At 51.8% G+C, this 26,167-nt stretch overlaps 2 protein-coding genes across 2 annotated transcripts; one reads left to right on the plus strand and one right to left on the minus strand.

The window, feature by feature from the left end:
* The first annotated feature begins 222 nt into the window (after positions 1 to 222).
* Positions 223 to 19,088, plus strand: LOC123032480 (V-set and immunoglobulin domain-containing protein 8-like). Its single transcript, XM_044448375.1, has 8 exons — positions 223 to 2,083; positions 12,585 to 13,434; positions 14,636 to 14,811; positions 15,607 to 15,904; positions 17,445 to 17,609; positions 17,893 to 18,015; positions 18,150 to 18,285; positions 18,677 to 19,088. Exons 2-8 carry the CDS (start codon positions 13,386 to 13,388, stop codon positions 19,086 to 19,088), a joined length of 1,359 nt encoding a protein of 452 aa, XP_044304310.1. The 5' UTR covers positions 223 to 2,083; positions 12,585 to 13,385.
* Positions 3,356 to 8,942, minus strand: SLAMF8 (SLAM family member 8). Its single transcript, XM_044448374.1, has 5 exons — positions 8,906 to 8,942; positions 6,497 to 6,826; positions 4,556 to 4,864; positions 3,582 to 3,692; positions 3,356 to 3,486 (listed from the first exon to the last, which is right to left on the minus strand). Exons 1-5 carry the CDS (start codon positions 8,940 to 8,942, stop codon positions 3,356 to 3,358), a joined length of 918 nt encoding a protein of 305 aa, XP_044304309.1.
* Positions 19,089 to 26,167: the final 7,079 nt, after the last annotated feature.

Below are 26,167 nucleotides of genomic sequence, written 5' to 3' on the forward strand. Positions count from 1 at the left end.
GCTTTTGGAGAGCTCTCATCCCCTTCAAAGGAGGAAGGACTAGAGGCATGAAGGGTTTGTAACATGCGCATTTTATCTGGCAGGTGGGCTGTGTCCTCTTTTACAGTTGCTTTTTAAGGGCTGCCCTGTTCTGAAGGTGCTGCATGCTTGAAGGGCTGTCCCAGCCAAGTTGTTCCGGGATGCACACCAGAGGGAGTTGCTGGGCCTTGAGGCTGCCCCTCAACTACCTGGGCGAGGCAAGCCGGTCCCCTCTTTCCACACAATGGAATCCCTTTCTGTTCAGGGATTTCTGAATGGGCACCTCTGCATATCGATTAGCCCGTGCCAAATGTTCTGTAAATTAGCTTGGGCACTGCTTGTCTTCGCTGGGGTCAGTCCGAAAATGGGCACAGAGCAGGTGGAGCTCTCCAAGGGAATTTGGAAACAGTCCACATTTCCCACTGTTTCTACATTCCTGCTGTGTTGGAACTACCTTCACCAGTTTCACCCAGTGGTACTCTCTGGACATTTTGGACTACAGCCCCCATCAGCCCCAGGTGCATGGCCAGGGGGCAGGGATAATGGCAGTTGTAGCTCCCATCTGCAGAAGGCACTGGGTGGTGGGAGGTTGTGTAAGAGCAAAAAACCACACGAGAGCAAAAAAACCCTTATTTTTATTTATGTATTTATTAGGATATTTCTGTCCCGTCCATTACGGCTCGTCTCTGGCAAAACTGATTTGCCAGCCCTGCTCAAAGATGGATTCTTGGATTCTTGGCCCTGCTGTTAAACCCATTGATTTGGAAATAAACACCCTTTTGGTAGAACACAATTATAGGTATAAAATATAAATAAAAAATAGCAATCTGTAACCACGTCCGTTGGACTGCTCCTAATCCTCCAGGAAGGCTGGGCACTGCCACGAGCGGTTTCAGCTCAGGATCCGTCTCTTGCCTTGAGGGCTCCCAGGTTTGTTTTGTTCCCGCGATGGAATCGGAATTTCTAAACCCAGACCTTCATTTTGCTTGTGCAAATTCTCATTCGCACTCCAGCCGCACGAACGCTCACTTGCACTAGGGGTCAGTCCTTGCTGCTTCCGGAAAGGGGGAAAAATGCTTTGTGAGGCTGTAGAATCCGGGTGGCTCAGGAAAAGCTGGTCGGTGGTGGAATTTGCGGGCCGTTTGCGTAGAGATCCCAGCTTGCTTGAATTCGCTGCCGATTTCGATGGGTTCTCTGTTGTCCCTCGTCTGAGCGCTGCAGCCCCATTACCCTCTGCTCTCCAGGTGGCCCCTAAGGGGCGAGAGTCCTGGGACGCAGGAAGTCTAAGGCCTGGCCCTCACTTGCCTTATCAGTCGGTCATAGGCTAGAACCGGCCACCCACAGCTCCTTGCAAGCCGTTCCTCTGTGGGCTGAGACTCCAGGGCTGTCGAAAGTCTTCGTACTTTTCTTTTTCTTCAAGGCAGCTCGTTCCAAATCGAAACAGCTCCTTTTCCACTCCAAACTGGACTGAGTTCTAACACTCCTAAAAGCTCCACTGGTGAAGGGAAAGGCAACGCGTTTGTTCCCATAGAACAAAGTCTGTAGGGCTTCCGAGTCTTCTGTAGTGACAGCAAAATGAGGAAAACAAATATCTGGAGAAGCCCCTCTCTCCTCTTTCGGTCCACGGAAAGAACCGGCTAAACAGGGACTGGCTCGCCTTCGGAGATGGCGTAAGATGTATTTTTTCCTGTGCAAGCGGGGAAGGAAACAAGCAGATTTAGACACTGGCAAACACATGCAAGCTGTAAGAGAACATATCCCCTGCTGCTCCAGGAGGGTTTTGGTAAATAGCGCTGGCTGAGGGGAGAGACGTCCCATCACCGCAGACTTGGTAGCGAACCGTCATTCATCGCTTTAGCATCATTGTTTGTCTACCACCCTATTTGCTTATAGAAGTCCGTCCAGGCGACGCACAACCCATAAAGAACAAAGAAGAATCATAACATGTTCACCCCAGGAATGTGGAATAACACGAAGGCTTTGCACTGCAGGAAGGGCTCGATGGAGCGGGGATGTCCTCAGCCCCTTGCCGACAGCCCGGAGGACAGCCGGGGCTCGTGAGGAGGTGAGAAGGAGCGTTCGGGAGGGATGCTGCCGGAGAGGCCCGGGGTGGAAGTGGGGCTGGCACTACTGCGCTTGTGCGATGCTCGGAAGCGATCGGCGAACGGCGCCTGCGCTTGGCACAGGCTGGTTCCTCAGCCCCTTGTGCTCGTTTGGAGGAGGCCTGCTTGGGAGCCGATGGTGAGGGTTTCGAGGCGGCTGCAGCCATGGAAAGGGTGCTTTGGGAGAGGCCGCTCCGCAGGTGGGCGGGCGGCTGGCTGGCTGGCTGGCTTCGTGCCCCACAACGGCCCATGTAGCCCCCCATGACTCCATCTTTAGATTTAAAGATTTAGAGACATGTTTTAGGGCACGTGTTGCCACGGTGCTCCTCGCCCAGACACAGCCGGCAGAGCGAGCGCCCGCCCGTCAGCGGGATTTTATCACCACAACCCATTTTGGGGGCTGGTTTCTGCACCCTCGAGCAGAAGAGGGAGACATTTGGGGCCAGGTCTGAGGTATAGAAGTGACAATGGATGTTTTGGGGGCTTTTTTGTGGGGGGAATTGAACGTAAGGATGGAATAAGGGTAGACAAGGGGTAAAAAAGGTATAGATATTGGCAAAATTGAGAACTGGGGTAAAAGTTCCCCCTGCTGAACTTTTGCTGAACACCTGAGGTTCAGCAAAGCGGGGGCCGAAAGCGAACCGACCGAGGGTGGGGCCCCACCTGTCGATTCTCGGAGCAAAGGGGGCGGGGCTTGGAGAACCTTCCCAAATCGAGGATGCACATGTGTGAATGCACAGGTTTGCTCTCGAAGAACGACGGCCACAGGTGAGCAACCGAGGGAGAACGGGGGAACAGTACAGGGAAGGGGGATCGTCGTGCGTCCCGCAAGACGGGCTTCTCCCGCAAACCTTAATAACTGGGCAGGTTCGTAACTCTTTTTTTGTTTTGGATATAATTTCCAATATAATAATTACATAATAAATTATAGTAGCTGTTATAAATATTATTACATTCTTCTAGATGGCTGTGCCGTGTTTACCTGTTGCTCGTTGTAAACTGCCCTGAGATGCCAGTAGAGGGGCGGTCTATAAAAGCTTTAAATACATAAATAGCATCCTCATCATCTCATTATTTCTAATGAGACCACCAGCCCCTTAGTTTGCCCTTGAGGGCGTTAAAAGGCACACCTTGAACTGAGCCCAGAAAGCAGCCCGGCAACTGCTTGCCAGACTGTCAGGACAGGTGCAAGATGGGCCTGATTGGCTGCTTCGTGTTGCATCAGGGAGACCCCTTCAAGGGGGGGGTCCCACCTCCACTGCTCTGCGGTAGTCTAACGAAGGAGCAGCCGAGACGCACGGATAGCCGTGGCCAAGTCGGCCGACCCAGAAGGACCAGTTCCGAGAAAGGTGGTTCGTGTGCGCGCCTGGTGTAATCGGAGGGGCAGGTCTTTGAGGGCAGGGTCGGTCCCCGAGGTTGGAGAGAGTGCCGGGGCTCACACAGGCGGGCAGAGGTACTTACCCGAAGACCGTCTGGAGCATAAGAACACACACATTCCTGCGATGAAGAGCGAGGTGAAGGGGACAATAATGAGCAGGGCGTCCCTGTAATCGTACGGGAATCCCTTGTTGGCTGCAAAAGACAGAACGGCACCGGTCAGGGGCTCCAGTCGTGCACCCGGGAAGCTTCAGCACAGCCCAGGTGCGACAACGCAAGGCGCTCCGTAACTACCTAGGGCACCCTGCCCCTGAATCGGATAGCCACAGCCTGCCACTCGGTGTTAGGAGGAAGCTTTGCACATGCTCAGAGGCTCTCTTCGCATGTGCACTGGCGGGATCCCCCCTCCCCCCACAAACCCCAGTGAAAATCCAGTATGTGGAAACATTGTTTTCAAGTGCGTGCTCATATGGATAGGTTGCTGGTTGAAAAATCACCCAGATGCTCCCCGTCGGGGACAAGAAACGGGGTGGGGAAAAGAGGGGGTCTCTTGGGTTCCCAGACGGGGAGCGTGTTCTCTAATGAGTGTGGTTGGCTTGGCCCCCTTGAGGATGACGGAGGAAGGCAGGGTGTATGTCCTGCTTCTCTTTCAAAGGTGCTGGGCTTAGTCCTGCTTAGAGCCATCCCTGCCGCAAGCAGTGGGACGCCCATCAGCCACAGCTACCCTGGCCCACGTATTTCAGTGGCCTGGCTCATGCCCTCCTCAGTTAATAATAGGCATGTTATTAACACTTATTTTGCACAGGCTTTTGAGATGCTCAGTAGCCGAGCTGCTTGCGGAATTCAGTCTTTCCCATACAAAGCCATTTCATCTTGGATCCATGCTTCTGTACCCTGACTGCTGGGGAACATGGGTGGAGGGTGCCTGTGCATGCATGGCCTCTCCGCTTCGGTTCTGAGCCAGATCGAGGCTTTGGAACCACCTTAACCTCCCCAAAATCGCTTCCCCTCCTCTTTAATTCATCGTGTCCCCTGACTTTTCCCCACTGGTCACGTACCTGGCCGTTTCGAGCAGAATTTCTGCACGTCTACAGTAGCCGATTCTTTGCTAACGGCGTTGGCGGCCGTGCAGGTATACAGTTCTTGCTTCTCTTCTTGGACATCCACTGTCAGCCACAACACTTGGCCGTTTTGAAAGAGCACGTGCTCCTTCCTGGCCGGGTCTTTGCCCCCCGGCCTTGTCCAGCTGTAGCTGATGTTGGAGCCGCCGGATACGCTGCAGGTCAGGAAGAGCATGCAAGAGCCGGCAGAAACATTCGGGCCTCTCTCTTCCGCAAACACCTGGATGGCTGGCACGGAAGCCGCTTCTGGAAAGTGCAGGAGAGACATCAGGACAGAAACCGGAAGAACGGGAGGGTAGGTCATACGCCCATCCCCGCACCAGAGGTGCAGAAGCCCGTCCGGCCCGCGGGCCAAATTCCACTTGGAAAAGCTTTCAAGGGCTGCATTCGGCACATGCGGGGCTAAAAGGCAAAGGGTTCATGCCCAAAATACCGGCCCCGCAGCATTTTTCAGGTTACAGCCCCTCCTGCCGGGGACTAGCTTTGGAGGTGCTTCTTAGAATTGGGATCGTCATGAACACAAGTGGACGTGGTGGAGGAAAAGAAGGGCGACAGAAGGAGGGCGCACGCTCCTCCGGGCAGCCTGGGAGGGTTGTGCTTGGCCTGCGTAAGGCCAGAGTTCACCCCCATGTCTGCTGTCCTGCCCCTGCAGAACCATTTCCAACTAGGCTGCAGCCTCGAAATAAAGTAAACCGGTCAGCTGCATTGCAGGAGTCACCAAGAGCATCCTTGGAAATCACAGGAAGTCTTGCAGGAGATACGAGAAGCCACCTTCTCTGCTTTCAGAGGTTCCCCTGCCTCCATGAGGACTAGAAGCTTGCATTCCCAAGAAAGCAAAGTGGAGAAAACTCCGGATGACCTTGTGCACATGATAGATCTTGTAGAAGGCAAGCACGCCAACCAGACGGGTTGAAGCTTGCTTGGCATGGCGTGTGCCTCAGAGAGCCATGGGAATGACCGTAAACAAGGATGTCGAAACCCCCGAGCTTTCTCGGGACTTTGCTTCACCGCGTTCCTGGACTGCAGGGTGGGGTCGGGACGCTTGCACGGCTTTGCAACCAGGGTGACAGTGTTTTGGTGGACACGCCTCCCTGAGCCAGGAGGGGCCTCGGTTTCAGCCACGGGCTGCGTTCCACTTCCGTCTTCTGGGAGTTTCATGCTGGCGGGAGGGAGGTGTGGCCGAAAGCAGCACGTGGCTGTGGCCAAGGCGGCCTCCCCTTTCCCATGTCGCAGGTCCGCCTAGCCCCCTTCCTCTCCCCCCTTGGCGCCTTCTCACTGCCCACGCGATCCCCCGTCTCTCCCTCTCCCTGCCTTTTTCATTCCCTCCCTCTCCCCTCTTCCTTTCCCGTTCTCTCACACCATCTCCTCTCTCCTCCCGTCTCCACCTCTCACTCAAACACCTGCACCTATTCTCCTGACTTCTTTCCCTCGCTTTCCTTCGTTCTCCCTCCTTCTGTCTCACCTGCTTGTCCTTCTGGTGGTCCGAACAATGAGCAGGTAAGGGGACACACGCTAGCTTCGCCCTTCTCTGTCCCCTTCCTCATCCTCACCCCCCCCCACCTGCCCGTGTGTGAGGGATGCTCTCCAAGCGATTTATGCGCATGACGTGGAGCCCTGAAAATTGGAACGGGCCTCCCTCCCTCTCCTCCGGTGCTCAAGGTGATGGGGACCTTGGCTTTGGATGGAGATGTCCCTTCCCCCCCGGCCTTCTCAAGTGATGGAGAGGCTAGGTGGCAGCTCAGAGGTTCCCCATGGCGGTTCTGTCCACCAGAGCGACCCTAGAGGGTGTGTGGGGGGGGCAAAGATGGCCCCTCGCTTAAAACCAGAGCTAAGGAAACGGCCAACCCGTCGCACCCCTCTTCCTCCGGCCGCCCGTACCGTGAACCGCCAGGTGGAAGACCTGCTCCTTCATCTCGCCCGTCGCGTTGACCAGCAGCACCAAGAAGGTCCCCGCGTCCTCCAGGCCCAGCGGGCCGACCTCCAAGGTGAAGTTACTGTACAGCCGGCACCTTCCGTAGAAGCGGGACTGGTAGAGGGTAGAGGATGTCCCCTTGAAGGAGGAAGCCACCATCTCGTGCACGGGGATCACGACCTTCCAGAAGGCTTCCCGCACGTAGAAGTTGGGAGGGATAGTGGCCCTCAGCTGCACCGAGTCCCCCAAAAGTCCAGACACCTGTGCTGGACTGGAGGCCGGAGAGGCCAGTAGTTCTGGAAAGGAAAGTGGAAAGGGGGTCTGGACGAGGTCTCTCTGGCACCGCGAGTCCCTCCACACTGGGCCACGGGGCTTCCTGTCCCCCTACCCCGTCCCCTGCTGATTTTCAGGCCAGACCACCAAATAGTGGCCATTATTACGTGTCTTCCTCACTGCATTATTCCTGGACTCACTTCCCCTTCGGAGCACTTTGCTTAGAGATTGGTTATGTATTAGAGATGGCAGAGAAATTGGCAACAGGTAGATACGATCCATTTCTTCTGAAGGAAATGAGTTTTTTTAATTCCTAGAACTGTTGCAGTATGACAGTTCGGCTTTTTCGAGTTCTGCTTGAAGTGATTATTTTTAGTTCAATATGTTTAAGAATCTAAAAAGGCAAAACTTAAAGCAAACAGCTATATTTATTTAGCAAAACTAGTAGACTTGATTACTTGCTAATGAGCACAATTCTTGAAGAACTTGCAAGTGTTACAAATCGAACGGCAAATATACAAAAGTTGGGTTTCAGAACTGGTTAGCTGATGATCAAAACAAATTGCAGAAACAGGATGTACTTTCGAAGAAGGAAGAGGAGAAGTAAAGCTAGTCTTATGCAATGTCTTGGATTCCTTTAGAGGCGGCAGTTTATAGGAATATACACTTATCATGACTTGAACAACTAGAAACTCCAGCAGAGTCCATTAGTACTGGGGGCCAGAGACACTCCTCCACCAGGTTCCTTGTCTCTCCTGATTTTTGTTTTGTTTCTTAATATAGTTTTATTTTCTTTTTTTGCTGGAGGCTGGGCTCCAGCACCTTCTCCACCTATTTCTGGAGCTTCAGGCTCCCTTCTAAGGTGCTGTTTGGTTCTTGGACAAGTTACTTTGCTTTTGATCTTGCCAGTTTGCTTTCTGGGAAAAGCGTGTGCTTTAACCCGCCTCGCTCCCCACGGCTATTTTACAAACCGGCAGGCCCAAGCCCATGGCGGCCGTTTTGTGAGAGTGCCCATGGCACTCTTAAAAAAAAGTGTCCATTGACCCAAAAATAGAAACATAGAAACAAAGCAACAGAGCAACTCCGAAGGGGCCTCCTGGGCCATCTAGTCTGACCCCCGGCTCCAGTCGGCTCCGCTCACGACATGCCCACCATGTGGACATCCAGCCTATCTTTGAACACCACAAAACAGTGAAAAACTGGGCTACAAACTCTTGAAATTCCAAAATGCAATAAATACAGTCCATCCCCAGGAAATAAGACACACATTTTTCATTATGGTTTCTTAAGAAAGTGATTGACTTGGAAGTTGCAACAGTTTTCAGTAAACCCAGACCTGGAAATTTGGATTCTGAGATTAAGGAGCTTTGTGGATGGGGGCATGGACAGAGCTGCAATCCACGACACCTGAATGACAGCAGTTGTGGGGAAGATGCTGATCACGGTTACCTGGGAGTAAATCCCTTTAAACGCAAGGAGATGTATTCCCAAGAGCTGGAAAACCGTGTGGATTGGACCAAGGGTCCAGCTCGCCACACGATGGCTAACTAGCTGCCCAGAGCAAACCCACAAGGAGGGCATGCATGGCACAGCACTGCCCCACCCATGTTCCCCAGCAACTGGTGTCCAGAGCCATTCTACCTCTGCTGGTGGAAGCAGCACCTAGCCATGAGGACTGGTAGCCTGAGATACCCTTCTCCTCCAGGAATCTGCCCAATCCCCTTGCTTCTGCCCTTCCCCATGAAATAGGGAAAGAAATTTCAGCTCCCTGCACACCTGCCCACCCAAACTTTATCCCAGGATCGAACCAGGGAATTTCTTTTTCTGGACATGGCCCTCTTCTATCAAGCTGCAGTCTCTTCCGGCAGAAATTCAGCCCAGGAAGCTGGTCAGCCTGTGTGACTCTCTGGCATGATGCTGACATAATGGCTTTCCAGAACTAGGCGAAGGAGGGTATCTTTCTCATCAGCTCCCCCTTTTAAGCAACGGTGCTGGGAGCTGAAACCAGGACCTGTAGGCAGAGCTGTTCTACCAGGACGTTTTCCCCCATCACTTGATGCGCACAAATTGCCACACGGGAGAAGAAAGAGAAAGCACCTTACCTGCGTACAGCGTCAAAGCCACCAAGATCCAAAACATGACTGTGCTGCTTCGGACCACAGCAGGAGAATAAAATGAAAGCAGAGGCGGAGAAAGTTCTTATGGATAGCCAGGATGGACAAGACTCCCGTTTGCCCACAGGAAATCCCCTTTCCATCACTCAAGTGGGCGTGGGGAATCCCAAGCGACTAGGCATGGAAAGCAGAAGTGCAGGGCCATCTTTGCAGAAGAGGTCCAAACCACAACACTTTGCTGATCGCATCCTTCTGACAAAGAAGTTTTCACTTTCTGAAGTGTTGTTAAGTTCTAAAAGAAGTTTGGAGAGATCCCAAGGTTTCTTCTTCACATGACTTTCAGTCTGTGACACCAGAATTGAGAATATGATGTGTAGTCATATATGGAATTATATAGATGTCTTCAAAGGACACCTCTAAAAACATACACTCTGCAGTCACCCTACGTTTAAGGACAGGTAATGTCATCTGAAATGGGCAGTAGATGCCCAGATGCTTTAGCGTGCCGCCTAAGAGGTTCTCCATCTGGTTGGTGCTGGGCAGCTACCCGATCAGAAATATCAAGAACAAAAAGACAAGATATTTCAATTCTGCAAACAACAAACACGGACACATTTAAGTTATGGCCATCTTGGACTGTGCTGTTGCAAGACTTATATTTTGTTGTTGTTGGTCGCGAAGTCGTGTCCGACCCATCGCGACCCCATGGACAACACTCCTCCAGGCCTTCCTGCCCTCCACCATCCCCCGGAGTCCACTCAAGCTCACGCCGACTGCTTCAGGGACCCCATCCAGCCCCCTCATCCTCTGCCGCCCCCTTCTTCTTTTGCCATCTACTGTTCCCAGCATTAGGCTCTTCTCCAGGGAGTCCTTCCTTCTCATTCGGTGGCCCAAGTATTTGAGTTTCATCTTCAGTATCTGGCCTTGTAAAGAGCAGCCAGGGTTGATCTCCTCTAGGACTGACCGGTTGGATCGCCTTGCGGTCCAAGGCACTCGCAGGAGTCTCCTCCAGCACCACAATTCAAAGGCCTCAGTTCTTCAGTGCTCAGCCTTCCTTATGGTCTAGCTCTCACAGCCACACATTGCAACCGGGAAAACCACAGCCTTGACTATACGCACTTTTGTTGGCAGGGTGATGAGTCTGCTTTTTAGTATGCTGCCTAGATTTCCCATAGCTTTCCTCCCCAGTAGCAAGCATCTTTTAATTTCTCGGCTGCAGTCCCCGTCTGCGGTGATCTTGGAGCCCAGGGAAATTGAAAAAAGACTTATATAGGGTTTCCTAAAGAGTTGGGATGAAACTGGCAGAATCCAACTCTCCAGCGTTGGTGCTTGGCCCAGCCTTGAAAAGCCCGCCATGTCGAGAGGAAGTCCCCGAACCTGTGGCACACTCGGTGGCATAAAAATGTTTTAAATGAATGAATAAAATGAGTCTGCAAGCTTCTTCCACATCAGGTGCAGTGGCAGAAACAAAGCTTTGTGCTATGCAAGACGGAGGCTGTTTGTGCAGTGAAAGAGCGTTGATTCCTTGAGATCGCCCCACGAATGCTGAGCGCTCAGAGCTGTGCTAAAGCAATCTAGAATCCAGGGAATCCAATGGATTACCCAGTTCCAAACTGGATTCCTTACACTTCTCTAGCTCCATAGTCTGTGGTGGAAATCATGGAGTGGCAATAAGTAAAGGTAATACAGATAAGAGTAAAACAGTAGCACAGAATCAGGGAAACCGTGGCTGGTTAGTCCAGGAAGAGTTCCTGAAACATGTTTTTAGGAGGTGTTGAATGCAATGTCATGTTGGAGCCCCCCTGACATGGGATTTGCACAGAAATGGGGCCACCACATAGAAGACTCTGCTCGGAGTTGCCTCCGATCAGGTCATAGATCCATGTGGACCAGAAGAAATGTGCAAGTTGAAGATTTTCGTGACCAGGCAGGCTGGTGGGAGAGAGAACTTTTGCGGATGGTCGTTTGGGTGGCCAGCAGAGAAGCTGTTACGGTTGTCCTCCGGCTCCCCTCAAAAAGCCACGTTTCTCGACATCCTCCAGGAAATGGGAAGGACCATTTCCACCCACCTCGCGCCTGAACACCGCAACACCCACACTGCCGTGCACCAGAGCTGCAGGCCACGTGTGCCAGCGCAACGGGAGCGAGGGAGGGCACGGCTCTTGGCAGAAAACCGCTGCCCTTGCTCTCCTATCCCAGCCCCAACTGAAACTCCGAGGGTGTTTCGCTGGCTCACTCCTCAGCCGGGGAAAGAAGGGCCTGATGTCGTGCTGACTCGCCGTTGCGCTTCCTGCCCGTTCCCTGACACTCAACGAGAGTCACTTCCTCTCTCTGCTTCACTCGGCCAGCTCATGTGGTCACGCGCTCGGTTTTGGAGCTAGGATGATCCAAGGCTGACCCAAACCGAAAGTGGGAACGGGAACGGTCGGTGCCTCCAGCTCATTCCCAGCAGCTCCTCCTCCTCCTCCTCCTCCTCCTCGGCCCTCTTTTCTCCTGTTTTTACGCAGCTGCTGCAGCCAAACTAGAAAGATGTGTGGCTTGATGTCAAGGAACGTGTCTGTGTTGTGTTTGCTTGAAACAGCAGCCCCAACCTGGATCAGGAACGGGGAAGGAAAGGATTTCACCCTTCCTTATGCACAGTTTCCCTTTTCAGTCCTGGGGAAAATCATGCTTTATCCAATAGTGCGTTCATTTCTTCCGAGACAGAAGCTGCAATTTGAGGGGAAGATCTCTTGTACGGGGCTTGCAATAGGGGAAGAAAGGGTTAATATTGCCTTACCTCTCTGCACTCCCCCCCCCCCAACACACACATGCACATTTGCATCATGTTCTCCATCCTCACTGCAAGTTCTCTAGGGGGATATTTTAAAAACAGCTCCACAGACTGGCGAAATGCAGGCACACTTTAATACATTCCCACGCTTGGGCCTAAGACACATGTGCATAGGAATTGTTTCCCCATTCCGTTCTGTGGTAGCAATGGGGAAATGCTTTTCCCTCCATAGGATGCTCTTGGGCAGTCGAGATTTAAACCTGGATCTCCCGCTCCTGTCTGTGAACAGAGATAGTGTCCTAATACCCATCATTCTGAGGATCATAAATTCAGCCAATGGCGGGAGCTCCCTCTGCAGCTGGAATGGTCTCACTCACGCAGAGCTTTCGGAAGACCATGGGAAGCTATGCAGAAGTTTAAAAAAATCACTGGCTATCCCAAGATGTTTTTAACCCCCACCCCCCGCAATTTTGGGGTATCCGGTGCCATCCCATCGAGGAAGGGGTGAAAAAATTGACCAGAATTTGCTGCCCCGACTTCTCCGTATCTGGGACAAGAAGAACATGAGATTTTAAAAAAGATACTAAGAAAATGGACAAATAATTGGATTAAAGACCAGGGCTTTGGACACGTCGCTCTTCAAAGTTGTTCTTCTGTATTTGAGTGTGATATTCTGAATTAAGGGGGCCAACTCTCCTTTTTAAATAGGCACCTTCTTTTAAGTAGCTTCATTTAAAGAAACTTCTTTGTTCTAGGAATGGGTGAACCTATGGAATTTGGCTGATGCATGACAGTTTAGCTTCAGTTCATTTTCATAAGCATGAACAAAAATTCACAATAATCCTCATGCTCAGGAAAGAAACAACTTGAGTTTTTATTTTTATTTTTTAACAGAATGCGAGGGAAATCAAAGCTCATCTGTTTGGCCATCCATATTCACACCATAAGAAGAGTTTTGGCTACTGGGAAGAATACAGATGTAATAGAAATAAATAAAAATCTGCCACCATCAAAATTTCAATAATTTCAGACAAATGTAGCAGTCGCTCACTGGACGTTTGGAAGGAAGGAAATACCGTGAAAATGTTTGGGGAATTGCGTGTGAAGCGATTCCCGATGGATTCAGTGAAATTTCAGAGGAAGCTTGGCAGCTGGGATTCAGAATTGGGGGGAAGCCAAAAGAGGATGGGCGTGCAGCCAGTTTTCCAAAGAGGATATCCCAAACATCCCCTAAGGGGCAGGTGAGAAGATAACCCCCAAATTCTCGACCTTCCCAGGCCCGAACAGGCAAAGGATGGCCTCAGAGAGACCACGATTATCCAGATTCAGAGTCGCCTGGGATTAATTTTTTGTGAGCCGCCCCGAGGCTTCGGCGAATGGGGCAGCATAGAAATTCCCTAAATAAATAATTAAATAAACAATTTGGCAGAGGTGAAAAGCTGTCACTCGGCTGAGTAAGAGCATGACGGCGAGGGACACGGGCGGAGGCTGTGCCAGTTCATTTTGGGAGTCGCTCGTTGGCCTCCCGGTTCACCCCAAAGGCATCTGCAGCAGGAGGGAAGGGCCGGACCGGAGGGTTAAAAGGCACCGGCTCCCCAGGGCTCCTTCTTGTAGCTTCCCTTGCCAAGACCAAGCCAGCCCTAAAGGCAGACTCGCCTTGAGCCGCTGGGCTGGAAGAAAACGCACCTTGCGACCATGGCTGGGACCTGTGGTTTGCAGCTCTTCCTTTTGTGCCTGACACCAGGTAAGGCGTGCTGTGCGGGGACGTATAGAAAATCATAGGCATTGCTGCATTTGGTATATAAACGTATATATTTTAAAGAAGTGTGTTGGAAGGGCTGTTTCTGTTGCATGCACACCTTTTGCTGTTGGTGATATTTTATTTATTTGTTTATTTAAAATATTTAGATGCCATCCGGTCGCAAAAAGCCTCAGGACGGCTTGCAACATAAAATATAACGTAAATAAATTCCCGACCCACACTGGCTGCAGTTGAAAACATAGAAAAGGCAATATTAAAACTTATTAAAATATTGCTGGAGGTGAAAACCTGCGTGGTTGGGTCTACAACACAGCATAGCTTGGAAGAAAACAGCAGCCACGTTTCTAGCCTTCATTGCTGAAAGTATAGCTGGAAGGTCTGTGAGGTGTGGGTGGTGAAATATCAGAAGCTGGAGGTGTGATAGAAGAAAGGATGAGGTAAATTACAGAGCAAGGTTTTTCGGACATGCGTTGGTCTCCCATCATCACGATCATCTCAGTTCTCTTTCCAGATGGGAAAGATGTTTTCTCGCTCTGAAACAACTTTAACAGGTGATTGCGCAGCTGTTTGAAAGGTTGCGTGTTTTCATGCTATGTAAGAAGGTGTGTAAACTGTTGTTGTCATTACCTTGTGCTTATTCTGGACTGCAGGAGGTGTGGCGAGAATTGGGATCCCCGCTCACAAAAAAAGAACTCCCCGTCCTATACGATGTAGCTTATCAGGACAAAAGCTACCGCAGAATCCGAATCCACGACCTGTAATTTGCTGTGTGGTTTGGATTCTGTCTGCTTTGGACCCCGTCAGAGTCACAGCATCCCCCCCACTCCCAGACGTCAATGCGAGAAAAGCATTTATTAAGAAGCCGATTATTGCTGCTGTGAAGCCCATGTGCTTATTTTTAAATTCCACCCTTGCTTGGCCCTGGTACCCTCCAGAGGGGTTGGACTACAACTCCCATTGGCCCCAGCGAGAAGGCATTTGGGTTGTGAGACTAGATCTTGGGCTTTATATGTGTATATTTTCTCTTCTGGGTCCATTACATATAGCTATTCATCTGTTTGTTTTATGTACACATACAGTCCACAACACGAACACTAGTCCTTGAAGAGCTCTAAGCTTTTGACAGAATCAATCCACTAGTCCTGATGGTGCCACTAGATTCTCTCTTGGCTTTACCCACCAGCTCTCCTGCCTGCTGTCAAGATCAACGCCAAGGGCCGGGAGGTGATCTACCTGGCCAAGGGCGATTCGGTCAAGCTGGGCTGCCCGTATGAGTTGGAACCACACGACCAGGATCTGGATGACCTGGACATTGAATGGACGCAGATGAACTCTGATCCCACAAACCTGGATAATGTGGTGAGCCATGCGGCCGCTAACTTTGCTTCCAAAGCATCGGACAGATGCTTTGGCTCTTCCGACGTGCAGGCTGGTCCTGCCAAAACACACAGACTGGAGAGAGGCAACAGCCAGCGTGGGTGAAGCCCAGGCTCTGCAAGAAGTACAGGAAAGGTTTATTTATTTTATTTATTTAAAACATTTTTATGCCGCCCCCATCGCAACAAAGCCTCGGGGCGGCTCACAACAAGGGCGTTTAGGGCATTCCCCCCACGAAAGGGGGAAGGGAAAACCCCAAAACGAACCCAGTGAGGACTCGCTGTGCTCAGCACAGAGATGCTGCCCAGCTTTCGGAGAATGGGGTGGCAGAAATCCTTAATGCCTGAAATCCTTAAATCCACAGCATTCGCTGCAGGTTAAAGGCCTACCACTGAGCACCAGATGCGGGCGAAGTCTGGACAGCCCCCTCTCCCCGCCTCCTACAAAATGCACTCTGAATCACCATTCTTCTCCTTAAGCCTGTATCTGTAGCGATGAATTGCATTTGCGACTCTTCTGCAAATGGGCATCTTTTCCCTACTTGTTGCTGTTATTGATTTAATTCCCACACTGCCCGTTAGTCAAGGCGACTCTCTGGGCGGTCTGCGATGCAGCTGAAGCCATTCCGCTGATTCGGCAGGGATGGAGCACGGATATTTTGGGTGGGAATCCTGGCTGTTCTCGCGGATCGTCGCGTCCCCTGCTCTAGTTAGCCCCCGGCCCCATCGGATCAGCCATTCCTTGTCGATTCAGTCGTTCGGTTCTCTGTTCCACCAGATCCTAAGCTACCACGGCCAGCAGGTGAACTTCCCCGGCTACCACCCCTTGGTTTGGAACAGGGGCTCTGCCGAGCGGGATCAGCACCGGGTGGGCCACCCCGGCTGGCCGCAGCACGTGGGGGCCGGGGGCTGCTGCCCCAGCCTGCGGCAGCGCGTGGCCTTCGCCCTCCCCGACCCGAGCCGATACGACGCCTCCATCAACCTGCAGAACGTGGAGCTCTCGGACACGGCGACCTACGAATGCAAGGTGAAAAAGACCACCGTGGCCACGCGCAAGGTGACTGTGACCGTCCTGGGTGAGTCCCGCTGTGGCGAGGAGAGAGACGAGAGCGTGTTTCGCGCGCAGGAAGACAGGGCTGAAGGGGAAGCAGGCGGAAAGGTCCCAGTGGGGCCTCTCCCCCATGGGTAGGTTGCTCCGGGGTAGGGGCACCCCTTCCATGAGGCAGAATAAGGTGGTCGCGTCAGGCAGCAGGTGCTGGGAGGCAGCAACCAAGGCCCGTAGAGAGCGGAGAGTGGGATGGAGGAGGAGATGATGTGGAGATGCTGGAGAGGGGAGGAGAGCTCTTCAGCACCTCTGAAACTGGACTGCTGCCTTTGGACATGGTGAAGAATCCCGTCCCGCTGCCAGAATCCAAGGGAAATCCAGCGGCTGGTCCATCCAGCTTTTGCACATGAAAAGGGAAGAAATGTTGCCTTGCCTTTCACTCAAGCAGCTAAATATCTTGGGCCAATCCTGTGCTGTGATAAATGCTGAAGTGCAGCAGTGTATCCTGACTTTGTACACACACACACACACACACACAGAGCTAAGAGCAGCAATCCATTGTAGAAAACAGGAAATGCCATCTCTGAAGTGCTGAAAAACTCAAGAATATGTAGCATAGCGAAAGCATGTGTCATATCTCATATATTTAAGCAGAAGATATGGGTGGGTTGAATTACAACAGAGGATGTTTAGCTCTGTGATTCTTGGAATACAAGCAATTAAGTTTTCAGAGTTGCTTCTCGGTCCCGGTTGTCTAGAATACGAGTTTGATTGGAAAATATAGCAAGGGAAACACTGAACTGAGAAGGCACCATGATGAACTGACGGCATTAAGACCGGTCCACTTTGGGAATTGTTCTTGCTGCTCTGCGGTCAATGATGTATGTTCTTCTTTACGGAAAAAAGAAATATAATGCATAATACTATATCAATATACTTAGACTCAAAATGACTACACTTCTATGCCTACTTAGCTGGGGAAAAATTCTGTGGAATTCAGGGGTATTTACCTTCTGGCCTCATTAGGTCTAACTTGCAAAACACGCTGAGCTTTAAAGAAGGAAAACAAAGCGTCCCTCAGAAGTGAAATGCAGCCTTTGGATCCAAATCAGCAAGGCAAACTATCTGTGTCCATGTAAACAGGGAGCTTGCAGTAGGAATGCACAACTGGCGGACGACACAAGCGATGCTCCGTTTTCCTAGGCAAGGCTGCTGAAGCCTTTGTCCCTCTTTCCAGTTTCATCGCAATATCAAGATCAGAACTCTGCCTGCATTAAGTCTTTTTCCTGCCTCTCTGTGCTTTCCCCTGCATAGCCTCTAGGTGGCACTGTGGTATAGTGCAATTATGCTAGTGCACTTAGTGCGATATCTCGCTTTCTCAAACAACACTGGATTTTGCCCCACTGTAAACACATCCTTCACGCAGCCGCTTCTAAGAGCCGGAAGGAAAACTGGACGGGAATGACCTTGTCGAAAGTCATGAGTGGGCAATGACGAACGCACAACAAATCCCCATCTAGAAACGTGAACCTTCTGCCTAATAACTTACATTTTTTTCTCCTTTCTATCAGAGAGGCCGTCTATCCCGCGATGTTCGATTGAAGGCAAAGTAGCCATGGGCCGCAAGGTCACACTGCGATGTGGCTCTCAGTCGGGCACCAGCCCCCTCGTGTACAAGTGGGCCAAAGTGATGGAGCGGCCCCTTGGGAACGGCCTCCTTCCACCCACCATTAAAGGTACGCCAAAGCAAGACGAACGCAGTGGGGGCAGTCATAGCTGGAAAGGGCCGGATTGGGACCCCACACCGGCCAGGTTTGTCCTTGGCCCTGAGCTTCTGCACCTCTGTTGCACGGAAAGCAATTAGTCGGACTGGAAACAAAACCCGCGGGTAAATGCAGAGCTTCTGCCCATCTTGCCAAGCTCGTCCTGTTGATCTCGGCGCTGTTACTGAAGAACTACGGTGCAGATTCAGTAGAGCAGATCCTCACGGGTGTTGCTTGGCATTTCTCTCCTCTGAAGGTCCAGAGCCCGGGGACTTGGTAATCCAGAATCTCTCGCAGAATCACGCCGGAGTTTACCAGTGCAGTGTAGCGAACAGGGTCGGATCCGCCCAGTGCGTTCTGGATCTCTCCTTCCCAGAAGGTAAGCAAATCGCTTTTCTGGTTGGTCCAAATGCGGAGAACGAACCCATTTGCTCGGCTGCGAACGGTGCGGGTGCCTCTGGGTGCCGGCAGCCGTCCAAAGCCACCGAGCGACCGCCTTCTCCCGTCCGGCAGGTTCCGACCGAGCGAGCATCATCGTGGGAGCCGTCCTCGGCTCGCTGCTTCTCCTGCTCCTCCTCGCGGGCCTCATCGCAGGGCTGGTTTACTGCTGCAGGAGGAAGCGGTGCACGGAGCCGTCCAATCAGATCAGGTGAGGCCAAGCACCGGGGGGCAGTGGGGTCTGTGCAGAAGGGGCCCTGGCTTGGGGGCCACCGTCACGGAGGTGCAAAAGAGGGGAAGCGCGCAAGGTCGGTGCCCGGCCGGCCACGGCCGATGAGCGTGCCAGACATGGCGATATAAAGCTTTTGCAGACCGTCCCACTCCTAGTGCCTCGGGACGGTTTGCAAGAAGCACCGATCAAGATGGCACAGCATCCAGCAATTCACCATAAACTCGCAAAGTTAAAACCAATTCCACATTAACGTAGTGGGAGAAAGGAATTGTAGCGCTCCGTCGTATCGGTGAAGGAAGGCTGCGATTGCAGCCCGGCAGTGAAGGAACCGTGCAGTGGAGCGCTCTTCACACCGTTCCCCCCTTTGCAGGGTGGACACGGCTCCTCCGAAGGCCAGATCCGGGAGCGGCAGCGGCAGCCTGAGAGCAGCCGTGGGGTACTCACCCTGCCGCAAGGACGAGTCCCCCACGGAGCGGGGCTGTGCCAAGGGGCTCCCGCCGGCCCTGCAGGACGCAGGTCTGAGCTCCGGGACGGAGAGCAAAGGCCGGGATGGCGGCTCCCCCTCTGTGGGCACCACCGAGGCCAGGGTTCACCACACTCCGGCGGGACCTTCCTGTGCCCCCGCACAAGCCGGGCCCTGGATGAATTCTCCTGCGCCATCCCCTGCTGGCTCTTCCACAGCTGGTCAAGAGGCCGCCCCGGCCAAGGGGTGCCGGCCAAAAGATTATGGAGGCGTCCATTTCAAGGAGCCAACCAGGAGCAGAGAAGGCCTGGTCATATGAGCCCCTGCAGGTCTCGCATTCCACCCTCTCCTGGAGACGGACATTATCATGAACAAGCAGAGCTTGCGAGGATGTTGAGGAAGCCACTGAATGTAAATACTTTGCGTTAACGAACAGCTCCGTCGGTGCTGCAACAGGAAACCTCTCCAGATAGAAGAACGGACTTCACTTCCCCTTTTGCCTGCTGACTGCCCCTCGAGGAACTTCCTAGCCGTTCCTTTCCCATCTTGCCGTGCTTGCGGTACTCCTGAAAGACACCCACCGGATTCAAATCTCTCACAGGAGTTTTGGAACAACCACAAAGTCCTTTCCGAGCCTCTGGGCTGTTTTGTGGTGCTGGAAGCCTGGTGCCATTTGCTGCTGATTTCATTGTACACGCGCAGTTGATGCGTTAAGTCGCTTTTATGTGTTTTGATGCGAATGAATGTATTCCGTTTCCTTCGGGCCTCCTCTTCAGAAGAAAGGGGGGTTAGAGATTCTCTTGATAGACCAATAAACTTTTAAATAAAACCACAGAACAGCTGCTTTTAAAATGGGCCTTTGAATGGGGTGAAAAGCAATGAAGACCTGAGCTGATTCAGTGCACCGATGGGATCCGTCTCGTCTTGCAAAAATAGGGGTGTCCCAAAACAGGGAAATCTGCCTCGCTTTTGCTCGGCAGGTTCTCCGCCTGCTTCCGATCCGATGATCGTGCTCAGTGGGGGCGGGAATTCATTGGATGGTTTGCTGAGATCAGAATTGTAAGCCGCCCCGAGGCTTCGGCGAATGGGGTGGCATAAAAATGTTTTAATAAATAAAAATAAATAAATTTGCCCAATTTGCCATTTTGTGCAAACCGGGCCATTCGGCCACCCGGTTTTGGGGTGCTTATGTGCAAAACGGTCATTTGCGATTTTAAAAAACGGGCAAATCAAGGTATGTCTTAAAGTCTGCAAGCCTCTTTCCCCGCTCCCATGGCCTGAACAAGCTACCATTTACTTTGTCCTCACAACAACCCTGTGGAGTAGGATAGGCAGGGAATCAGTGCAAATTGGCCCGTTTCCCCCCATGTCTTCTGGGCTCTTTGGGGTACCTGGGGTCACTCCTGTGAAGAAGGGGGGGGAGGGAGAGAGGGTCCCCATGGAGCCCATCTTTTTTTTCCTGAATTGTCTGTTCAGAATTTCAACCTGTGTTCAAACTGACAGGAGATCCTTCGGAGGAATCCTTTGGTGGAATCCTTCGCTGGCTTCCTGGCTTCTCTGTGCGTGTGTCCCCCTTTCTAAAAGACAGGGAATGCCTCTTCCAAGGCCGAGCCACAGGATGAGCGTTCGGCGACAATATTTTGGCCACTCCGTTGAAACGCAGCCCCAAGAACACGGCCTTGGGGAACGGGCTGGAGGCGGTTTCATATTTTCCGTGTCCTGCCGCACTTCCACACAATACACCCAGCTTTCCTAATTTTCACTCCCAAATCCGAAAGCGATCTTTATATTTTTGATACCGTGCCAGAACACAAAGTGAAAAACGCTACTTCAGCGGCCTCACTTGCAACGCCCGGCGGCCTTTGGGGCCCAGTAACGGGGTGGGAGGATTTGGGTTTGGTTCTCCCGGTGCTTTAGGGACTTATGCTCAGCTGGAGTCAGGGAAGGCCTGTGTATGCACAGTGTGATTGTGCAAACCTCGCACACATACACGGAGAAACACGGCTTTCCTTCCCTCGTGCTCATCAAGCTCCCTCTTCCGCCGTCTTTGCCGTTCCCGAGCATCGGCGCCCGCAAAACGGACTGAGAGAGGCGATTGCCCAGCTCGTGCGGCTCCTCCTCCGGGGGGTGTCTGAGTTGGGTTAGGGTTAGGGTGACCCATTCACTGAAGACAGTCCTTTGTTTTGCAGAGCTGGCCAAGGGCAGGCCTTTCTCTGAAGGTGTTTCCAGCTGAAGTGCTCCAAGAAGAAAGTAAGGGGAGGAGCAGAGGAGAGGCCTCGGAGCTGCCGAGCCGCGAGGGGCGACGAGCGGATCGACCGACAGACTTGCCGGCCCTCACGTTCACAATCTCCCCCAGGAAGGTGAGACGTGCGGCGCTTATAGTTACACGATCCACTTGAAATTAGTGGATTGTGTGTCTTAAGTCTGGATCGTGTGTCTGATGTGTCTTAAGTCTGTGCACATGCCAATGTTTATTTATTTATTTGTACACATTTGTACACCATTCCCTAGCCGGGGGGCTCTCTGGGCAGTTTACAGAGTTAAAACGTGTAAGAAAAGATTTAAAAAATAGCAATCTCACAACAACCATAATAAAAATAAACACAAGGCAACTTGTGGAATTGATACTCCGGTACAAGCAGCTACATCTGATAAACCCTGATTAAAACTACCATTTTAACTATTGAAATGCCTGGAAAATTTAAAAAAAGGGTTTCACCTGGTGCTAAAAGTAGAATGAGAGTAGGGGCCAGGCAAACTTCTCTGGGGAGTTTACTCCAAAGATGGGGTGCCACACATGAGAAAGGCCCTTCTCCGAGTCTTCGCCCCTCTTACTTAATGGCGGCGGGGGGGGGGGGGGTTCTCCTTGAAAAGGACCTCAGAGAATGACCTTAAGGTCCAGGTGGGAGCATACAGGTTCCTTCAGAAAACCTGGCCCCAAGCCTTCTGGGGCTTCCCTGGGCTGCTGAGTCTAGCTGTGGATGCATGAATTTAAAGTTCGTTCCAACTTGTGTCCTTCGCAGGCTGCAGCTTTCTTCTTTCTGCATGAACTTTTATGTGCATCTTCACACAAATATCCCACAGGTGCCCACCCACCTCGTTTGCTTTCTCCCATTGGTCAAGACATTGCTGTGCACTCGCCCCCCGCCCCAAAACTGGATCTGTTCTTGAACATTTTTCCAATGTGTGCACTTTTCTGAAAGCATCTTTCTTGGAAAGGGGGGTTCCGTGAACTACAAGCTCCAAAATTAATTTCTCAGGTTGCATTCACACTGGATCAGTTCTGGTCAAAAGTGAACAGAAATGAACTTCGAGCACAGACAGGGCTTGTCTGTCTGCCTTTCTCATTTCCCAGCATTCCTCAGGGGGCTGCTAACTGAGGGGCATTGTGGGACAAGAGTGGCTCAGCCCAGCTGCTCGGTGCCGGTTTGTGATCTGGGCTGTGGGGGAAAGAGCCCCCAGAAGATCTCTCGTTCGCCTCCTTTTCCCAGCCCAGGCAAATTTGTGGGGGGGGGGGATAGATTCTTCCATGGCCGAGGAAGAGGAGGGTGAGGAAGGGCAGCTGGTGACGAGGAGGGTGAGGAAGCCGACTCGTTGTGCACAGAGCTCTCGCGTTCTGGCCGCCCCCACAGCCATCAACGGAGGCCTGCGGATGGCGCAATGCAGATCTGCCCCACGGCCACTGGCAGCAGCGTGGAGACGGCCAAGTTCTCGCACACCAGCGCACCGTGTGTCTTGCACACGTGTGTCCGGCCGCAAATTCCTTGCCCACGGAAAGGAAACCTGTCGCCCCCAAAAGACGATTTGCACAGCATTTTTGGACTCATGCACGCGCGCATCCACGCAAATTCAGGAAGGCTCACTGTGATGTGAATAAAAATACCTTTTGCCGCTGCATTTCAGTGGGGTCATGGCAATCTGTCTCACCTCCACACACCAGCTGCCCTTCCTCACCGAGTGGGAACCAGAACCCCGATTTCCCGAGTCCCAGTCCAGCCAGTACAGCCCCCCTGGCTCTTGTTAAGAAGCACACACTGATGTTCAAGGACATGCACATGGTGGGCATGTTGTGAGCGGAGCCAGCTGGAGCCCGGGGTGAGACTAGATGGCCCTGGAGGCCCCTTCTGACTCGCTCTGTTTCTTTGTTCTTGAACTATGGCACCCACAACCAGGTTTTCAGCCTGTAGGAAGGCCTGATGACTTTCTTCCAGTGTTTGCTTCTCACAGAGCTCCTTGGTGCCCCCTTCCGCACCCACCCCCCCAGAACCATCTTGGCCCCTAAGTGGCCCACTCCGGCGAAGGACCTTCCCCAGCCCTGATCCCTGACTTCATGCTGGATTTGGCCTTTAGGGCGTCACGAGCCATCCGTGGTGACAGATCTAATACGGCCGCCCCTCTGGAAAAACACATTTGACGGTGTTGTTTTCTGCACAGAGCCACCTAATCCCAAAAGCCAAGGTGCTAATTGAAACGTCTGAGTCAACCGCTGCTTAATTCCTAAAGAATGAGGACACGACAGGCCGGGTTAAGTGCCAAGTTCATTTACAGGGTTGCCTTAACTGCTTGGGGTTGTTTCTGAAATGTAGGATTAGATGACAAACACGGCATTTTCGGGCCGCGGGGGTTTTCCCTCTGGCAAGCTGAAAATCTCAAACAGTCAGGCAATACCTGGCATTAACCTGTCACAGGTAATCTTGTTGTGGCACCTTCATACCTTTGCTGTAAACGGCCCAGGGAGCTTCAGCTATTGGCTGCACTGTAATTAATAAGCCAATAGGACAATGATCCAAATGACGTCGGCAGCACCTTTTCCTCCGACTTGAAGGTGCTCTGCAACCTTCTCCAACCTTGTGCCCTCTGGATGTTGGACTACCTTTCCCAGGGATGTCCAGGCTGGTACCAAATGTCTAGAAATGGGGCCAGCCTTCGCTTTGCCCACTGGGCTTGGATTTCGGTCTCATGAAGGGGCAGCAGATTAATTTCTGCCCGGTCATTGTGTTGTTGTTATGTTGCATTTATATGCCACCTTGAAAGTTATTTCATTTTACTCTTCATAATTACTCTTCTGAAGAGGTGGCTGGTGGGTACCGGAGCAAGAAAATCCCAAGGAAGTGGCTGGCTTTGGGTACCATCTGCCTTGGATCGCTGTAGTATTTTAGACAGCTGAATGTCCCGGACTGGCCCAGGTCTCTTGGTTGCTTCTGTTGCTGCAGAATCGCTCGGTTGCTTTTAAATCAGGTGATTTATTGAGGATTAAATGGAGGGGGTTATTTGACGCATTGAAACAGTCAAGAGCAAAAGAGGCAGATGAAGCTGCACAGCCAATTTCAAGGGGAATCTCTCAGCAGCAAATGCAACTCTTTATTGAAACTATGGCAGCGCATAAAGCATAAACAGCACTTAAAAACGATACAAAGATGTTAATACTGCAATTTATAAAAATCCCTTCCTTCAGTTGACAAGGACTTAAAAAAAACCCTTCACTCTCAAATGGATTTAAAATGGCCTAAGACATCGAACAATTTACAAACAAACAGCTGCCCTCTGTTCTCTGTTTTGCTCAACAAAGTTGGTAAGGACACAATCCAAGGAATGTTTGGATAGACCTAAGGCCTACAACTCCCAGGATTCCCCACATGGCTGCCTTGGGGAATGCTGGGAATTGCCAGACTTTTTCCTTGTCTAAACACACACAGGGCTGCACCCCAAAATTCTTAAACTGAGTGCACACTAAATAAGATTCTATATTTACTTGTTCCATCGTGTGTCTGATTTAACTACTGCTCTTTATGCCCGGTATAACTAGTTCTAGCAGCGCTTGGACTGTGATCTTGCCATGAAGTTAGCAGGGAACGGGAGAGGTAAAGTCCTTTTCTATTTCATGCAAGACACCTTTGAGCAAAACATGCCAAAGAGCAGAGCATGTACCCTATTCCATGGGAAGTATGTTTAGGATAAGTTTTCACACATTAAAAACAGCCACTCCCTGTAATTTAACTAATACTGTTACTTTCCATCTGTGCTATTATTTTCTGAGAAACACTCATTCCAAAATGGGGTGAAAATTACGGGGAGACGGGGAGGGAAAAAGCCGCTAAAATATCCCATCTGCTCCTAAAAATGCTTAGCGTGTGCACAGCACCTTTGACGGATCAAAGCGTTTCGCAGCCGTCTTCCTGCGTGGCTTGATGCGAAGGATGGCAGGGGTCACTCTGGAAGGGTGGGTGGCCATTCAAGGCCAGGCCATCCCAAAATACTTTGCATTGCAAGAGGGAGCGAGCGAAGGTTGCTGGGAACGTGGGTTTTCTCCCCAGTCCCTGCAGCTAAGTTGAGGAGGAAGCACTGGGGTGGAAGTTTGGAAGCTGCTGTCTGAAAACTGCACCCCTTTGAGTCCCGATTCCACTACATCACTGACCCCTTGTTGGAAAGCTTGAAGCAGAGGAGGGGGTGTCCCCAGCACCTGTCTCCGTTGGCGTGGGGGGCAATCCCACACCACCGATCTGGGCGGAAGTGCCTTTGAACTCAATGGGGCTGGCTTTGGAGTAAAGCAAGACAGGGCTGCTTCGTTATATACTGCTAGGAGACCCCAACGCAGCTCTCACGTCCTCGGGGAAACGCACAGGCCTCCGCCTAGCCGGCTTTGATGCGCAGATCTGGAAATGGTGCGCGACGTGAGTCTCCATCTTGAATTCTCCCTGGATTCTCTCCACCGCTGGGCCGGGCTGTTCACAAGAAGCAAGCTGAACATGGCTAGGCTGGCAGGAAGCGAGGAAGCAACGGACACGCAAGCAGCGCTTGTATTTGCACAGAGTCTCTGGCCGCTGGTCTCTTCTTGGATTTCCACGAGTGCTCGCCATCCTCCGTTGATCGGTGGAAGGGGCAAACCTGCCCAAATCAGAGGAACAGGGGAAAGGAGGCACTTTTCAAAGCTGAGCACCCTCTGAACTCAGAATTAAATGGGTGAAATGGTAGTTTTTCCTCAATGGCACCTCGTTTTGAAGGGCTTTTTCTCTGAAATTTGCACAGTTTTGAATGCGAGCAGAGGATGTCGACGGGCGAAGCATTCTCGGAGCGGGCTTTCCCCCTCGCGCTCGCCTTCGGGGCCTGTGAATGGGGCAGGTTTGGCTGTTTTGCAAGTGCCAATAAAATTCTCACACTGCCCTCGTGACAGTTCAAGGGCCCCGGTGGGCAGAAGCCTTACCCTTCCCTTTAGGCACAATTAAAAATGTACAAGGGGATATATCTAGAATCGGAAAAACAAATCCCATCATAGCGTGGCTGAACGGGGGATGCTGGGAGTTGCCGTCTAGAAGGCTTTTCTTGTGTGGGCCAGTGGCTGAGATTTCTGGTCGGCGAGATCCGTCCCACACCGCAGGGCTGGTTTTTCCTGGCCCGGCC

The sequence above is a fragment of the Varanus komodoensis genome, unplaced genomic scaffold (genome assembly GCF_004798865.1).
Source record: "Varanus komodoensis strain SLA01 unplaced genomic scaffold, ASM479886v1 scaffold55, whole genome shotgun sequence".
In the NCBI taxonomy this organism is placed as follows: Eukaryota; Metazoa; Chordata; class Lepidosauria; order Squamata; family Varanidae; genus Varanus; species Varanus komodoensis.

Coding starts and splice junctions, on each gene's coding strand:
- SLAMF8 (XM_044448374.1), bottom strand. CDS start 8,942: ATGTTTTGGATCTTGGTGGCTTTGACGCTGTACGCAG. Junction 6,827..8,905: donor GGCTTTGACGCTGTACGCAG/GTAAGGTGCTTT, acceptor TTTCCTTTCCAG/AACTACTGGCCTCTCCGGCC. Junction 3,693..4,555: donor ATTCTGCTCGAAACGGCCAG/GTACGTGACCAG, acceptor TGTCTTTTGCAG/CCAACAAGGGATTCCCGTAC.
- LOC123032480 (XM_044448375.1), top strand. CDS start 13,386: ATGGCTGGGACCTGTGGTTTGCAGCTCTTCCTTTTGTGCCTGACACCA. Junction 15,905..17,444: donor GGTGACTGTGACCGTCCTGG/GTGAGTCCCGCT, acceptor CCTTTCTATCAG/AGAGGCCGTCTATCCCGCGA. Junction 18,016..18,149: donor GGATCTCTCCTTCCCAGAAG/GTAAGCAAATCG, acceptor CCCGTCCGGCAG/GTTCCGACCGAGCGAGCATC.